This window comes from Python bivittatus, unplaced genomic scaffold (genome assembly GCF_059951505.1).
Source record: "Python bivittatus isolate LINGU-HERP-01145 unplaced genomic scaffold, Pbiv_v1 ctg000690_np1212, whole genome shotgun sequence".
Taxonomy (NCBI): Eukaryota; Metazoa; Chordata; class Lepidosauria; order Squamata; family Pythonidae; genus Python; species Python bivittatus.
The window spans coordinates 11,560,275-11,577,281 of record NW_028277096.1 but is presented as its reverse complement, the minus strand read 5'-3'; the positions used below and the strand labels follow the sequence as shown (position 1 = coordinate 11,577,281).

Genomic DNA, 17,007 nt, shown 5'->3' with positions numbered 1-17,007 from the left:
CCCTATCATTGGATGCAAGTATCTGGTACCCGGTGCATATCCATGGAGGTTCCGTGATTACATGCACTGCATTAAGAAGATAGGGGCCTTACTGGGTGATCAGAGCTGCATCCAGGGATGTCTGCAGGGTGTGGTCAAAAAACGCTCTGCCTCAGATGCACCGTTGGAGCTTGGACTTCAACTCCCAGAATTCCTTCCATGGCAGCCCTAGGTAGAGCCTATTGCAACAGTCCAGTTGGGAAGTGGCTAAGGCCTGAGTGACTGTGAGCGGCGCCTCCCAATCTAGGGACAGGCACACAAGATGTATTTGTGCAAAGGGTCCTCTGGCCACCTGCTGCTCTTCAAACAGGAGCTGCGAGTCCAAGAAGACCCCCAAATTGTGCACCAGCTCTGTCAGAGAACATAATCCCACCCAGAGGTATTGATGGGAGATTTCTAGTTACAGGAGACCCTAAAGCCCAGAGCCTCTCAGTCTAGTCAGGACTGAACCCAAGGCCGTTCAACCACATCTGGGCACTGAGAACGCACCGCGATGGCCTTGATGGCCAGGGGCAAAGATGTATAACGGAAGTTGAAGTCTATCCATCTTAAAGTTGCTGAGAGTGAGAAACACGGCTCTGGAGGCACCGCTTGCTGTAGCAAAAAAATGATGCCAGGCTGGTTAACCCAGTGTTTCTCAACCTTGGCCACTTTAAGATATGTGGACTTCAACTCCCAGAATTCCCCAGCCAGCCATGCTGGCTGGGGAATTCTGGGAGTTGAAGTCCACATATCTTAAAGTGGCCAAGGTTGAGAAACACTGGGTTAAACAGTCCTGCCCATGTTTTGTTCAAACTCCCCACCCCACCCTGCCAAAAACATGGCTGAATTTGCACCACCCCATCTGAATCTAACACGGGGCTAGAATATCATTTCTCCAGCCATGGGCTTACCAATCAGTCCACCTTCTGTACATCATCTGACATTCCTAAATGGTGCAGATGTTCCCAACACACACAAGAAGCTCAACTTTTCGTTCAGTGTTTTTTTTTTTTCCTTTGGGGGACTGGAAAGAGATTTGCTCTGGAGAAAAAAAAAATCATTCACAATGTATTTTATGCAGGTGAAGCAATTTATTCATCATTGGAAGAGAAGAGAAAAAGCAGGGTCTTTTCCAGTCAGCACTAACCTCCCTTGACTGCAAAATTCAACCCTAACTGTGAACGTTCAGAAGTTCCTGGACTTTTCAGAAGACTACACGGTCGGTGCGCCTGGGAGAACAGACCATCTCTCCTTCAAGGGACACGATCCGTCTCCTAATTCTGCACTGTGCCCTGCTACATTGCCCCACCCTATTGATTAAGGAGCAGGAAAGGCATTCTGCAACAGAAACTTCCTGCCTCCACGCAAAAGGAAGAATATTTACTACAGCACTTCCAAAGCTGATAAGCCGTCTTTTCTCAATGTTTGTTTTTCCACTTCAGCTGGAGCCTTGAACAAAACGAGTTGTTGTTCTATAGACGCCGCCGTAGCACGCGGCGGAGTCACAGAGCTCCGGCCCCTCTCTTGTTCACACGTGATTAATGGCTGCATTATTCAGCCCCAAACTGGCCAAGGAGACCGTAGCAACTGGCTGGAGCTTCTCCGGTCGTTCACAATGCAGGAATATATAAATCACAAGAGAATTAACAAAGAATATAGGCTGTACATTTTTTTGAAGAGCATTTTCTTTTTTGGCTAAACAGACAGCATCTCTGTCGCTGTTGGTGGGTATTGTCTCCTTTCGTTAGAAGGGATTTCTTTACTTTAGAAATGCTGCCCTTGCAGAGATATTTATTTCAGAATTGCAGAATTTCACACCAGAGGTCCAACCTGGGAGGGAGCTGGGAAGTCTATAGAACAACAGTTGCATTGTGTTTCCTGATCTGCCAAACCATCATGAGAAGATGGGGAAAAGAGCTGTTAAAGGCACCCATAGGGGGAGTCAAAAAAGTCAAGATGGAAGCTATGACCTCATGATCCAAATCCTGCTTCTTTCAAAAGGGATGGGGTTTTGATCTTGCCATCTTGGTTTTTTTGACCCCCCCCTCCAAACACATCCCTGGAGCTGTGTGCGCACACCATTTCATTCCTCCTGTCATGTGTCTGGATGATTAGATTTCCTTGCTGGATAAAATCCTTTTTTTTTTTTTTTGAGCCACCCCGCATGATTAGTGCAATTGTCACAAAGCATGCTGCAAGCTATGATCATACTCTGGAAGTCTCCCTGGTTCAGAAAAGTTATGCAAACCACTATCCGTTTGGGTGTCACAGGGATGTGATTTTAGAAACCAGGACCTGTTCATTCAACTAGGCAGATGAGGGAGAAGGGAGGAGATCGAAGGATGAATCAGTGACGCTGCACAATATTTGATTCTTTCGACGATCTTAGAAAAATGCTCTAATGGACAAGTTTTAAGAAATCAATCAAATCCCCCAGTTGAGACACCTCAAACTCCAACTCCCTGGGTTTTACTCCAATTGATCAATTCACAAAGTAAAGATAGTAAGCCTCCCAGGCTATCTAGATATTAATTTCCCCAAGGAGCGCCTGCAGCTGTTTATGTGGGCAATCCAGAATGTCAGAGTTTTGATTGCCATGTGAAACAAATGTGTCTTGTAGGCAGAGCCAAAATCTACTGGGATAGTGAATGTCTGAATCCATCTGTTGAAGCTGGAGACCACTGAGCAAAGTTCAAGGACATTCCCACTCTCTAGATCAGGGGTGGACAACTTTATCATCCAAGCATCACTATCCTTGCCCTCTCCAGAGAACAGCAGGGGATGTGGTAGCAACCTTGCTAAAATTGTGGCCCTTTTATGTTTTCTTCATTCAAATGGATGTGTTTGGTTGGCCAGAAATTTAAAGGATTTACTTTGAGTGTTATTTTGCCTGGAAAACAAAACATCCTGCCACTGAAATGGGCAATTTACTATCGAATGTTGTTGGTACAATTTTGGATGAATAATGGCCAGGGGGTGGGGGACAAATATGGACTTAGAGGTCATGGGATGCAAGGTGTTTAGCTCTAGATATTCAATGGTTTTGAGTCTATCAACAACATTCTTGTAGGAGAAGAAGAGAAGGACAAGATTGAAAGCAGAGCAGCTCTGGGAATGGGGGTAGGTTTGGTCCTGTCCTGCGGGGCTCCGCCTTTACTTCCAGATTTTCCCATTCTCTCCATTCTCATGGAACTTGTGCAGGTGGTCAGCGTACCTGGAAGAAACAGGTTAAAGTTCGGATCAGCGCATTTACTACATCATGACACCAAGATTTATAGCACCTTTTCATGGACTGAAGGGATTTAAGGCAATTCGCCCAGTTAAGTAACCAGGTAGAAGATAGTGTCATGTTCTGCCTTCCAGTGAACCCTGAACATGTTGCTGAATTGGTTCTGCTTTGGATCCCGGCTCAGGGCACTCCCAAAGGGTGTGTGGCATGGCCCTCTTCCAGCACCTTGAGCTCCTGAACCGTAGATCCAAAGCAGAACCCAAAGGGGAAATCGATAAAGCAAACTTAGCTTTTGATGCTTAGGCTGCGTGCCAAAAAAAAAGGAAATGTAAAAATAAATAAAGAAAACATCTTATCTCTGTATCCCCGTTCACATCACTCCTGGGTGGGAAATCAGAGCAGCCCCTGTGCTTGGCTGACTCCGCGAGGCACGAGATTGTGGGGAGTACAGAAAAGTTCTCGGGGCAGTCACTCCTTGCAAAGTGCCCAGTTGACGTGCTGCACCCCCTTCTTCAAAAGAAAAGGCAGCTTTTGCCAGAGCAGCTGGCTTTAAAAATGTACGCCGTGTGCCGGCTCCAGTCTGCCTGGGATGATTCTTTTGGCACCTACTTTTTAGCACAATAGGCGGAACAGTCTCTTCCCACGCTCTCGCTCCAAGCTATTTTGTAGAGAACCTGGAGAAGCAAAGAGAGTCCATTAATTGTTTGTGATGACTGGGAGTTTTGCAGTTGCTTTACTATGTCTTCTGATTGGTTCTCATTTAAATGTGGACTTCCCTGGGTCTGCACTGCCATGGAGGTTGGGGAAATACGCCCTCGGGGTCCTCAGCTGCCTTTCCTGGTTGCTGCAGAGATCCTTTGACCTTCTACTTCAGTTCTTGGATCAGGAAAAATAAAAGCAAAATAATCAAGAACAAAGCAGCGGCATGCACACTGGATAGCACCATCAGACTTGGGTGCTGGAGATTGCACATCTGTCTACATCTGTCAAATTTACAACCTGCCTTTCCTTTGTAATGCTCCTTCCTGTAGTTCTCTCTCAGTAATGGTCCTGTGAAGTAGGTTGGGCTGGGAACTTGCCTGGTTAAGGGTAGACCCGAGCATCTCAGCACTGCAGCACACTGGAATCTCTCAGGTAATACCCCACATTAAAAGGAAACACCCAGCACATGTTTAGCATTGCTGTTCTGGGGTCATATTTTGCAGAACGGCAGTTTATGCCCCGTATCAACTACTCTAGACAACCCGTGGGGTGAATTAAGGTTTAACAGCTTTTCTCTGCCTGGTGCCCTTCACGTGCTAGGTAGGAATGATGGGAGGTGTAGTCTATCAAGCTGGCTGGGAAAATGGAACTAGACAGCTGGGATGATGGAAGGCCTCACTAGTGTAAAGAAGGATGAAATAAGAAGAGGACAGGGTCAGCCCTGGCCTCTAAAATCAGTATAAACAACTTGTAAAAATGACTGCAATGTAGCCAGAAAGCCAAATTTCACATAATCTGTGTGTCTGTACATGAGAATTTGCTTCTTCATTTTTATAATATTTCTGATTTTTAAAGAAATATTTTGGGTGCTCAATAATTATTTATTTTCCTCTAGGAGCTCAAGGTGGCTCACATGAATATTTCCCTTCATCGTACAAGTAGTCCTCGACTTATGACCACAGTTGAGACCGGAATTTCCATCGCTAAATACTGTGGTCATAAAGCAAGATGTCACATGACCACATCACTTAGCGACAGCAATCCCGGCACTCCCCACGGCTGTCATTAAACGAATTCCACCAGTCGTTAGTCAAGGATGCGCCCCAATCCAAGCCATTCCGAGCTTGGTCCCTCCCAGTCCCAAGCCCTAGTAAGGTAAGGGACTGCCTCCAATTCCCCCCACCCACTTATCTCCCCCCCCGCCCTTTTGGCTGCCCTGCACTCTGCCTTGCGGGCAGCAAGCAGCCTCAGAACCGCACAGTTCTGGGCCTGCTCCCCATGCCCTGAGAACCCCAGCTGCTCCAGCCTTGTCCCAGCCGCAGTCACCCTCCCCATCTTGCACTCTGAGACCCCTGATGCCCTGCACTCCACCACCCCAGCTGACCTTCGCCATCTTCTTGCTCCTGCTGCTGATCAGATGTGCCTGGCCTGGCGGCTGGGCCGGACTGGGACTGGGCTTCGCGCTGTGTTGTGGTTCAGGGGCTGTTTTTTACTTTTTTTTCCCTTTTGCAGTGTGAAGCACCCCTGTGGCCGTAAGTGCAGGTGGGCTGCCAAGTACCTGAATTTTGATCATGTGACTGTGAGAACACGGCAACGGCCATAACTTCAGGGACCGGCCTTAAGTCCCTTCATTGGTTGTAAGTTGAGGACTACCTGTAGCGCTCTACTTTAAGACCAGTAGAACCACATTCAAAGCTGGCCAAATATTTTGAACCAGACAGTCACCCTCTTTCAAGTCACTTATTTCACAGGGTTGTTGAGAGGATGAAGTGGAGGGAGGGGAAAGGAGGAGAAGGGGAAGAAAGTAAATACAGTGCCCTGAATTCCTTGAAGAAAAGACAGATAAAAGTGAAAAAACACCAACATTAATACTTTAATATAGTGTAAAAGAGCCAGTGTGGCCTAGGGCTTATGATGTTGGACTAGAATTTTGTCTATCCCAAGCCATGGGGTGTCTTTGGACTAGCCACACTCAGCACCTGCCTCTAGTCCAACAGTCAGCTTTTCCTCTTCTATTCTTAAAACAGGTAGAGCTGTCAGTGTTTAGAATTCAGGATTAGGTGATGCAGCGTAAAGCAAAAAATAAAAATAAAAGTGACCAAGACCAAACGAAGCCCAAACAAACCCTTGCAATGAGGTCTTATACCTCAAGTTTTCATGATCTTTTTCCATTTTGGACTCCAGCCTATAAACTGCCTGGATCACTTAAGAAGACTGTAATACGTTCAGGGGCGTCCACTTTGCGGCTGAAGATGACTCAGTCCAAATCCACTGCAGGTGGTAGAAAGCCGGCCGGCTCCTTGAACTGAACTCTGAAACTGGCCACTGCCAGTGAACTGGCACATGGGAAAATGGCATGTTCAACCCTTCAGTCTGGTTGCTGTTATTTGGCCTTAAGGAATGTTTCTAGCTGTCTTCTAGGGAAGCCCAGCACAACCAGCCTTTTCTGGACTGCAACATGGGGAGAAGGGTGGGATTCCCTTCTAGGACTGAGAGTAGGCCCCACCTTTATGCCTGAAGCTTTCTGTCCAAGATCAGGCACTCAGCAAGGCTCTCTTTGCAGCAATGGGTGCTTGTGGCTCAGAGGTGAAGTAGGGCTGAAACGTTTAGCGGAGCAATCTGAATGTGTGTGTGTGCGTTTTTAGAGCAGCGTTTCTCAACCTTGGCCAGTTTAAGAAGGGGAATCCTGAGAGTGGAAGTCCACATGTCTTAAAGTTGCCAAGGCTGAGAAACACTGTTTAAGAGCAAGATAAAGGAAAAAGGTGGCGCTGTTTAATCAGTAGAGGCATACTTTTAAAAGTGAAATTTGGGAAACTTGCTTAAGCTATGCATTTAATATATCATACATGTGAATAGTCTTCTTGCATTTATTAAAGAGGAATCTTAATTTGTATTATTGCTGCTTTTGAGTTTAGCAAGTTAGTTTTCGGGGTGGGGAGAATGGCTAGGCTAGGAAAAGTAAAGGCCGTTTTCTCTTTAACCCTGCTGTACCCGTGGCTGATTCTTCTTGCAGATCAGCTACTCTCAGCCTACCCCTCTCCAACTTTTTGGGACAATTCTCATTCAGTATGGCCAATCATTAGGGATGAAGAAACGTCTCAATAAGTGAAATTATTCTATGGTTATGGTGTTCATTTCTTCATCTTTAGGACTATGTTAATCTTTACTTGATAGAACAGGACCTGCAGTGAATCCACTTTGAATGCCATCATTGCAGGAAAAGGAGTCATCAACAAATCGGACTTGGCCAGAAACCACTGTGTGTGGTGTGGAGTCTCTTAAAAAAGGCATTTCCCATCTTCTAAGGGAGAATGCCTCTTTTAAGACAAAGCCTGCTGTAAAGCAAAGAAAAAGCAAAGAATTCTGGGAGTTGAAGTCCACACATCTTCAAGTTGCTGAGGTTGAGAAACATGGGTTTAGAGGACCAGGCATTTCCCTTAACTAAGCCCCAGCATCAGTTCCTTTCCTGTTGTTAAATATTTATTTTTATTTTTTATTTATTAACAAATTTGTATTAAATTATTAAATATGGTACTCTCAGCAGCAGCAGTGGGAGCCACTCCCATAACAGCTTGCAAATGGTAGACTGATGACTGGAGGAAGGAACACACTTACCAGAAAAACGAGGCAGTGCAAAAAGAGCGTGTAGAAGAATGCAACAGTGCGAGCCATCTTGTTGGAAAGGACAAGTCTTCCCTGCAGGGGCAATAAAAAGGATGACAGAGGCTCTTAGGGTTATGCATACCTGGAACCTTTGGAAAAAAAACCAATTCTGCACCAGTTTATTTCCCTGGCCAATTTATGATGCCCTTCGTAAACCTGGGATTTCTTCTAAGTTTGCTAATGGAAGGAGGTCCTGAATTTTGACTGCCAGCTGTTGGAAAAAATCTTCCTTCTGAGATTTCTGGAGATATGAAGGGTGAAAAACTTCATAATAATAATAAAAACTATATATATTCCTCACTGAACAATCACAATTGGGATTGGAATTTAGGTTGCTAAGCAATGCGGTCATTAAGCAAATTATCGTGACTGGACCCGATTTTATGACTGTTCTGCAGTGGTCACTAAGTGAATTACGTTCATTAAGTGAATCACATGGTCATTAAGCAAATCACCACAGTCGTTAAGTGAATCATGCGGTGCCCCATTGATTTTCTTGCTGGAAGCTGGTTGGGAAGGTTGCAAATGGTGATTATGTGACCTTGGGATGTTGCAACTATTGTGAGCTGATTGCCAAGTGCCCTGATCACGATCACGTGACCATGGGGGTGCTGCAATGGTCATAACTTTGGGCACCGGTTGTAAGTCACTTTTTTTAGCGATGTTGTAACTTCCAACTGTTGCTAAATGAATGGTTGTTAAGCAAGGACTACCTGTATATATATAATTCTATAACTAATAATAAATAAATAAATAAAATAATAATAATAATAATAATAATAATAATAAGATTTAACTGTGGTTGAAAAGAAGAAAGTGTGGATAATTCATGTGGCAATACCAAGGGATAGTAGAATAGAAGGCAAAGAATTGGAGAAGATCACAAAGTATAAAGATCTAAACATCAAAGTTGAAATATTATGGCACAAACTGGCAGTGGTGGTCCCAGTGGTTATTGGCACACTGGGTACCATTCCAAAAAACCTTGGACGGAGCTTAGAAAACCTGCATATTGACAAAATTTCCATCTGTCAATGACAAAAGGCAACACTGCTTTGATCTGCACATATACTACATTGACATCCTAGGTTCTTGGGAAGAACTCAATGCAAACGAAGGCCAATACCAGCTAAAGAACTGGCAGCTGTGATTTCACGTTGTTGTATATAATAGTAGTAGTAATAACAATAATAATATTATATTAAATTTATATGCCGCTCGACTCCCAGCAACTCTGGGCAGTGTACAATTGCTAAAATGTTTAAAAAAGCTGATGGGGATCAGATGCAGGGGGACCTGCCCATTGCAAGGCTGAAGGAGCAGGGATCCGACTCCAGAAAACACAGCTACACGAAAAGGTGTGATTGCTGGTGCTTAGCCCAAACTTCCTGGAGCATCTCTTTCTCCCCCCCCCCCCTTTACCTTTCTTACTCAGAAAGAGCTCCTGGTCTGGGGAACTGTGAGGCAAGATCTCCCTGAGAAGCCCATCTGATCTGCTGGCAGGGCAGCCCTAGACATCCTATGTTCCCTCCTTGCTCTCCCGCGCCCTGCAGGACCTGCCTATGTGCACCGGAGCTGCAAAGGTGCTAACAAGGTCCTGTCAGTCTTGACTGGGTGAGGCCGGGCAGGTGTCCCTTCTGTGTGAGGAATGCACAGTTGCTTGCAGCCATTACGGGATGCCTTTATATGCACCCAGGAGTGTGGCTGGAGTGTGTCATATCTTGGCTACCCTCTCTCAGAAGGCTTGCAGGAGAGGCTGGAGAAAGTGTTCCCCAGGTTCCCCAAACCATATGGAAGGATGCTGGTCTGAACAGGCTTAACCTGCTCCAGCACAGCTGCCTTTAACTTCCCTCCTGAGGGGTCCAGAGACGCATATGCCACATCAGGGTTAAGTGAACGAGAGCCTCCTGAAGTAACAGAGTTTCCTAGTTTTGCAAGACATAGTCAATACTAAAGTAAGTGCAGGCTGGGCTGGTATAACACTCTAAGTTAAAAAGCAATTGTCTAGTTTTTAGGTTGTAAAAATATAGCCATAATGTGGAAGGAGACACCATCTAATCCAGGTTGCTGTGAGATGCAGGATATCTCAGCCTAAGCACCCATCTACGTAACATTTCATTTTTAAATTGCCAGGAACATTTTTCCTAAAGTCAAACTGAACATCCCCCCACTCATCCCTCTAACTTAAGCCCTTTTGTCTTTCCCTGGAGGGCAGCTACCTTTTTCTACATGGGGGCCTCTCAGGAATTTGAGAGATGCTCTCTGTCTCCTTCCCCCTCCTGCTCCAGCCTTCTCTTTCCCAGGCTACACGTATCTTGGATTAAGAGTGGGAAATCTCTCCCCCTCCCATGGACATTCTGGGGAGGCACAAATGAATGGGGCTAAGAACCCATCCGGGCCCTATTACAGGGTGTGCATGAAGATTTTCCCTTCTCTCCACCGTGCCGCTTTCTACTCCCTCTCGGACTGCTGGTGGGGAAGAGGGAAGCCTTGCTCCCCCCTTCCTGCTGCTTTGACATTGCTGCTTCTCCAGTGCAAACGTAATGGGAAAACAGTGATGGGTCTTCTGCTCCCACCCTCAGTTGCTGGCTAAACAGCTGACCAGCAGGGAGAAGCCAGAATAGCTTTTGGCGGGACCAGCCGGCTGAAAAAACCACAGGGTAGAGTACAACGGAAGGAAAAGGGAAGAAGATCTCCTGCTGGTCCCATCGTTCAGATTGACTGGTTGCACAAATAGATTTCAGCAGTTTGATTTACCAGGCTCAGGGTGGCTTTATCCCATGGGCTGAGACTCTGGTACTTCCTCTGACGTTCCTGCAAATAAAAAAGTCACACGGCAGAGATAAAACCACTGGTTCTCCCAAGAAAGGAGCAGAAAATCAGCAATCCCAGCCAGTGAATTAATTCCAGTTCTAATCTCTCTGGTGCTGAAATGCAAAAAGATGCTGGTTCAGTTCCTTACTTGGCCTTAAATCCTCTGAGTACTTAGGGGAAGTAGGTCATATCGTACAGCCTCAGTTTGCCACTGGTAAAATGGGAATGCTGTTGCCATCTTTCACAGGGCTACTAGTCAAGGTGAAGAAGATTATTTTATCAGAGGCACCAAGTCCCATTGAAGAAACAGCTCAAATCAAGTACCATGCCATGAACAATGCTAAAATTATCATTTTACGCAGACCTGCTAGAAGCCCAGTTTGGCAAGTTCCACCAGAACCTGGCAGAAGCATTTGAGAACAACCAAAAGAAGCCTTTGCTGCTATGTAATGCTGGAGAATTATTATTATGATTTCTGCACTGTCCATTCTACTAAAAAGGTCCCTGCCCCTCCCCCTTTGGAAAGGTCTTCAGAGACCCCTACCTTTCGACTGAAAGAGGTGAATGGGTCCAGGCGTTCCTCGTATTGGGAAGAGTAACGTGATTCTGTGTCATCGCTGCCAGCCCCCTGGAAGAGAGCCCGTTCGGTTTGTAAGTGATGTTCAGTCCCTGATGACTTGCATGGATGAAAATGGTCAGTACAGAAGTAACACTGAGCAATTGTCTCCCTTCAAACATGAAAACTCAGCACAAGAGAAGTGGGGTTGCTTATGTAGCCAAAATGGGCTAGGTAGATGTCAAGTTGGAGCATAGGCTCAAACAATGGAATCCATTGGGATATTGAGTTCAGGCCCCCACATAGTGCAGGAGTCCAAATTAAGCCTCCCTCACAAATGACTATTCAGCCTCTGCTTGGACACAGCCAGTGAAGGGGAGCCCAACTGCCTCTGTGGGCAACTGGCTGCACCACTGAATTTATCTCAGGGAGGTTTTTCTAACATCAGTTGGAATCTGCCTGCCTGTAACTTAAATCCATCATTCTGCTTCCTGTGCTCAGAATGAGACACCAAGTCTTGACCTTCTCTGTGTCAGCCTTACAGGTTTTTGAAAAGCGTTATCCTATCCCCTCTCTGTTCTCAAAGTTAAATATTCATTCATTTATTTATGAAATTCATAAGGCCGCCCAACTCAGAATTTACGCAAAGATCAAAAACAATCCAAACAAAAAATCATATAAACCCCACTTAACAAACCACAATTGTCCACAAGTACATAACCAAGGCTGGGAATAACAAGCACTCACTCTCCCAGCAGGATGGGCTCAGTGAACATCCCGGCCTGACGGATGGGAGAGAAGCCGGACTTAAACAAGGGAAACTCTGGTAGGGGTTCTAACTGGATGATGGGGCAAGCAAAAGACACAATGGGACAAGTGGACAATAGAAGTCTTCTGCAGGAACAGCCTTGCAGGAAGAAGAAATAGGGAGAGAGCTGCTTAATCATTTTCAATTTAATTGGTGTGTGTGTGTGAATGTGTGTGTGCAGAGAGAAGGGATATAACTGGACTGAATCGGATCAAATTAGTGGTAGTGGGTCAAACTTTTTGCAGACTTAAGGTACTCAATTTGTCCCTTCAAACTTTCCCCTGGGGAGAAAAAATCAGTCCATTTTGCACCTTAGAGATTGCACAAAAAGGGCCAAAACATTTCCCCCCTGTCCTCTCCAAGGGCCATGGAAAATGGGGGCAGCCTGTAGGCCATGCAGTGTCCCTCCACTATTTTGGCCAATGGGACACTGAGAGCTACTCCTGAAACAAACTATCCTGGCATCAAAGAATCTTGGCAAAAAGCAGGCCAGCAAGTTATCATTGTGATGCTGGTATTCCCAAGGAAAGCAATTTGTTCTCTTTTTTCCTTCTCAGCTGCTGTTTGCTGTCTTGACAAGAGATTCTTGGATTTCTACAGCTCACCAGGGTACTTGGGAAGGAGAAGAGCTCTCTCTTCTGGAGGCAAGCGGGAGACACAGAAGAGAAGGCAGGGCAAAGACACAGCAGGCAAATTGGGCTTTGTGGGAAATCAAGCTTGCTTCTTCAGACAAATGCATGATTTTGATTCAGATTTACACAGCGCCTTCTCTCAGAGGTCCAGGATTAAACAACAGATCAAAAATGAAATCAGAACCAAAGAAAATGCTTCCAACTTCCCTTAATCTATCGCTGTCCAGATGTATTCTGATTGGAAGAATCTAAGGCCAACACATCTGGAGGGGACTTGACTGGGGGAGAATGCATATGAATGCCTGTATGGCTCTTGGAAATAGGATTCACTAGTGGTATGATCCTTTTCACTGGAGGGCTTCAAACAGAGGTTGGACAGCCATCTGTGCAAAATGGTTTATCAGATCCTACACCAAGCAGGGCATTGGACTAGATGACTTAGGAGGTATCTTCCCATTCTACAGTCTTACGAGCAGCACTGGGCTCAGTAGACTTATGGCTGTGAAGTGAGGAGAAGAGGATCATACCACTAGTGAATCCTATTTCCAAAAGCCATATGTAAATCCATATGCATCCTCCTCCAATCAAGTTCCCTCCAGATGTGTTGGTCTTAGAACCTCCCAATCAGAATACATCTGGACAGTAGTCTTTCCATGCCAAAAGTAAAGAACCTGGCTCAATAGCTGAGGGAGAGCCAGGCAGTTGCTTCAACAGAGACACGAAGTGCCTTGTTCAACAACCGATTACTACATGCTGCAAGGCCTCACTCCATAGAAAACATTTCAGTAATCTAAATGTGAGCTAATCTTCCTTACTTGTATCACAACAGGTCATGGGGGTGGAAAGGCAAACCCCCAGAGCAGATTAAGCTGGAGGGCCACTCAAGCAGGCATGTGGAATAATACACAGAGCTCTGTATGGCAAAGAATTAAGGTGGAATGGATCATTTTGCAAACACAGACCCAGCTATCTGAAGCTAGTCCTTCTGCCCTGCACACTCACCCGGCCGGGGTAGCTTTGCAAGAACTTAATTTTTTCGTAAAGTTTGATGTTGTCAGCTCGCAGGTTGTCCAGCTCGCTCTGCAGTGCTTGCATTGTGTGCTGCATCAGACGGTTCTCCTGACGCAAAAGAAGATAAAGGGTCAAAATCAAACCTGGACGCTCGAAGCCCAGCACTGAGCCAGCGCTCAACACAGGCATTCCATAATAATCACATGGAAGAAATGATGTTCTGAAATAACAATAATAGCAATAATTTATATAAGGTTCCTCAATGTTCACTTTGTCCAAATGTTTACAACATAGCTACCTCTCGCTTGAAGCTATTTGGCGAGTTCATAGTACTGTAATGCTTAGATCTGAACTAAGGACTTCCCTGAATTTCTTAGCCATTTCACTGAACAAACTTTCCATTCATGGACTTCTCCATTTTAAAGGGGAGAAGGCAGCATGACGAAGAGGCAGATTCAGTTGCCTCTAATCGGTAAGCCAGCACTGATCTGACTCAGGTTAACGTGGCTTCTTGTACTCATTCTGCAGATGAGTTGAATCCAGAAGGAAGGCAAAATTAAAAGAAGACTAGACAGGCTTACATCAAGGAAGGTATGAAAAAGATACTCAGCTTATGTCAAGTTTTTGCTCATACGTGGTATCTAATAAAACTGAATCTTTGACCGTCTTGATGTTGCTAGCTTAATGTGTTACAGCTGACATCTGTGGTTTTATTAAGCAGATTTTATACTGTAGCTTAGTATAGCAAATGAACAGGCCTGTGTGTTCATATGAAAAATGACACATGGAAAAAAGAATGAATTTGTTGATTCTGGCCCTGCATACAGCTGGCTCCTGGCTCTTGGATGGGCACCTTCCCGAATCTCTCCATTCCAGATCTAGATGTAAGAAAACTCCATTGTCTCTTACCGCTTCCAGCTCATGGTTCCGGGCTCGGAAACGCTCCCTTTGGCTGGAGATGATAGACAGCAGAGAATCCACCTGACCTTCTGGAATCTGGGTGCTTGGAGATGATGGGTGGCCTGGAAAACAGATTGCGGTTAGAGATGGAGAAGATGGAGATGGAGATGGAGATGGGGAAGAGGCCCAGGCTCGTGGAGCACTGAAGAAATGTTCTGCCTGCGAAACGCATTCCAGGGCCGGTGGAGCTCAGGGAAGGACTTGTGGCAAATGAAGATGGATGCTGCCACTTCTCTTGCTACAGGCTGACATCATTGTATTTGGGCAAAAACTTCCCTGGTTGATAATGATAAGTTGCAAAATGCAACAGCTAAAATGGAAGTGAACATTAAAAGCTTTAAAAACATAAGGACAAGTGGGGGGCTGAGGGTGGGGAAGCTGCCTACTGGTTAAGCCTCGTTCCAGTAAACGCTGCTGACTATAAGCTTGCCAATGGTGGCACATTAAACCTGGTACAGGTAGTCCTCAAGTTACGATGGCAATTGGGATTGGAATTTCTGTTGCTTAGCAATGCGGTCATAAAGCGTGATGCCAGGTGACTGCATCACTTAGCGATGGCAATCCCTGCAGTCCCCGTTGCCGCAGTTAAGTGAGGATTGCGGGTTGTTAAGTGAGCACCTCCTTGCAACTTCCTGCTGGCTTCCCACAACCAAAGTCAGTGGGGAAGCCGGCAGGAAGTTGCAAGTCCCAGTCAGCTCACAAGCAGGCCAGAAGGCAGGTAAGTGGCTGTTGCCGGGTGGGGGAGGATGCACACGTGGCTGGGGAGGTGCAGCGTGAGCACAGAGCAGCTGGGGGAGGGTGCATGGGTGGGGAAGACTTGCCCAAGCAACTTGCAACTTCCCTGATGGCTTCCCCATTGACTTTGCTTGTGGGAAACTGGCAGGGAAGGTTGCAAATCTTGATCACATGACCGCAGGACGCGGCAAATGTTGTAAGTGTGAGCCGATTGCCAAGTACCCAGATTGTGATCACATGACTGTGAAGGTGCTGGGATGGCCAGAACTTTGAGGACCGGTCATAACTACCACTTGTTCAGCACCATAGTAACTTGGAACAGTCACTGAAAAAGTGGTCATTAACCGAGGACTACCTGTAGTCCCAAATTGGCAGATCTTGCTTTCTTTAGACTCCAGAGAGCTTGGTGAGGCTAGACTTGTGGGGAATTAAAATAAAGTTGCTAAAAATGATGCACAAGATTATCCTTTGGATTAGATACCAACTGCAGGGAGTGAAGATTCTTCTGTCCCCTGATAAGCTAACATGTTGCCCTGTTTTATACTGATTTTTCATGTTGGAAATGATGATAGGAAGGCAATATCTTTAAAATAAATATATTCAGAATGGAATATACCGTGATATACTACTCCAAGGCCAAAAATATTTAACCTTTTTAGAACCTGGGTACAAATACAGAGTCTTGTGCAATGGTACCAGTGACCCTGCCAAAGCTCCTCATTTATTTGTAAATAAATACATTTCTGTATTTACGTCTATAAAAATCCCCTGCTTCTCTCCGACGACCTCATGCATCTCATGAGATGTTAGCAATCTGATTTCACAATCCTGTATCTGATCACCAAATTCTTGTGCAATTTAGCAACCTCACAAAATTCTTGTCAATGTTTTCAGTTCGCAGTAACAAAAGCAATGTATGTTTAACCTGATCTTGATGAGAGTTGCCTTGGAGGCTGCCTAGAAATGCCGTTCCCCACAAGGACATATAAGCGCCGCCCCCATGCCTTGGCCCAAAGCTCTGGTTCAGAAAGAGAGCTTTAGTGGATGCAAAGCTAGACACCAAGGAGTGGGATGTAGAAGGGCATCTAGTCTTACTCAGAGTCAGAGGCGATGGAGATAACTGCTCATGCAAGGTACACACTTACCATAGAAAAGTGCTGTTGCTTCTTTAATGGGCTCAGGAACAGTCTCCAAGTTTTGAATGGCAGCACCCTTTAGAAGACAGAGAGAAGAAAATAAATGAATGAGCAGGTGAAGAATCCCTTCTTCGCAGCATATAATTCACGACTGCATTGGTGACCAGAAGTTGAAGCCAGTAACCTTTTTGCTCCAGGCTCCTCCGCTAAGCTTCTCTTTTGCATCTGGCTTTGAACTGGGTGTTAACATCTGCTACGTCCATCGAAGGAAAGGCTGACGTTCTTGCTAATCAAAGTATTTCCTCCCGAATGACAATGGTAGGTATTCTGATAAAGACTGGGGCCAGGTTGGGAGCCAAACAGCAAATCTGGGTCACTGTGGATTATTCTGAAAAAAGCCACTTGCTCTAGTTTTACAGATGACATCTCATCTGGCTGTCTTTGCCATAAGCCAGCAGGATCTTCTCCACTCACCTCAGCATCTGGACGGTGCATTGCAGACAGCGACTGGATGGTGCTGAGATCATGTTCCAGCTTTGCAATCAGTTCTTTCTGGTCGGCGACTGCAGAGACAGCTTCGGTGAACTGGATCTGCAAGTCGGTGCAGCGGCCTGTTGGGAGAAGAGCGAGATGCTTTTATTGTTGCAAATTATCCCAGAGAAGCATTGAGAACATCCCACCTTTGGATGGCATTTCTGTGTTTCAAAGCAGCCAAACTGGATAAGGCAACAAGATGGAGA

The 17,007-nt window shown here is 45.6% G+C and overlaps 1 protein-coding gene across 1 annotated transcript in view; it reads right to left on the bottom strand.

Moving 5' to 3' along the window:
• Window positions 1–1,092: 1,092 nt before the first annotated feature.
• CUX1 (cut like homeobox 1) overlaps window positions 1,093–17,007 on the bottom strand; it is a 317,286-nt gene continuing 301,371 nt past the window's right edge. Inside the window, exons 15-23 of the mRNA XM_007421774.4 lie at window positions 16,742–16,878; window positions 16,277–16,343; window positions 14,346–14,458; window positions 13,428–13,544; window positions 10,974–11,057; window positions 10,373–10,429; window positions 7,568–7,648; window positions 3,860–3,924; window positions 1,093–3,235 (exon numbers count right to left, since the gene is read on the bottom strand). Of these exons, the coding sequence (XP_007421836.1) occupies window positions 3,175–3,235; window positions 3,860–3,924; window positions 7,568–7,648; window positions 10,373–10,429; window positions 10,974–11,057; window positions 13,428–13,544; window positions 14,346–14,458; window positions 16,277–16,343; window positions 16,742–16,878 (782 nt within the window). The 3' untranslated portion in view covers window positions 1,093–3,174. The remainder of the gene's footprint in view (window positions 3,236–3,859; window positions 3,925–7,567; window positions 7,649–10,372; window positions 10,430–10,973; window positions 11,058–13,427; window positions 13,545–14,345; window positions 14,459–16,276; window positions 16,344–16,741; window positions 16,879–17,007) is intronic.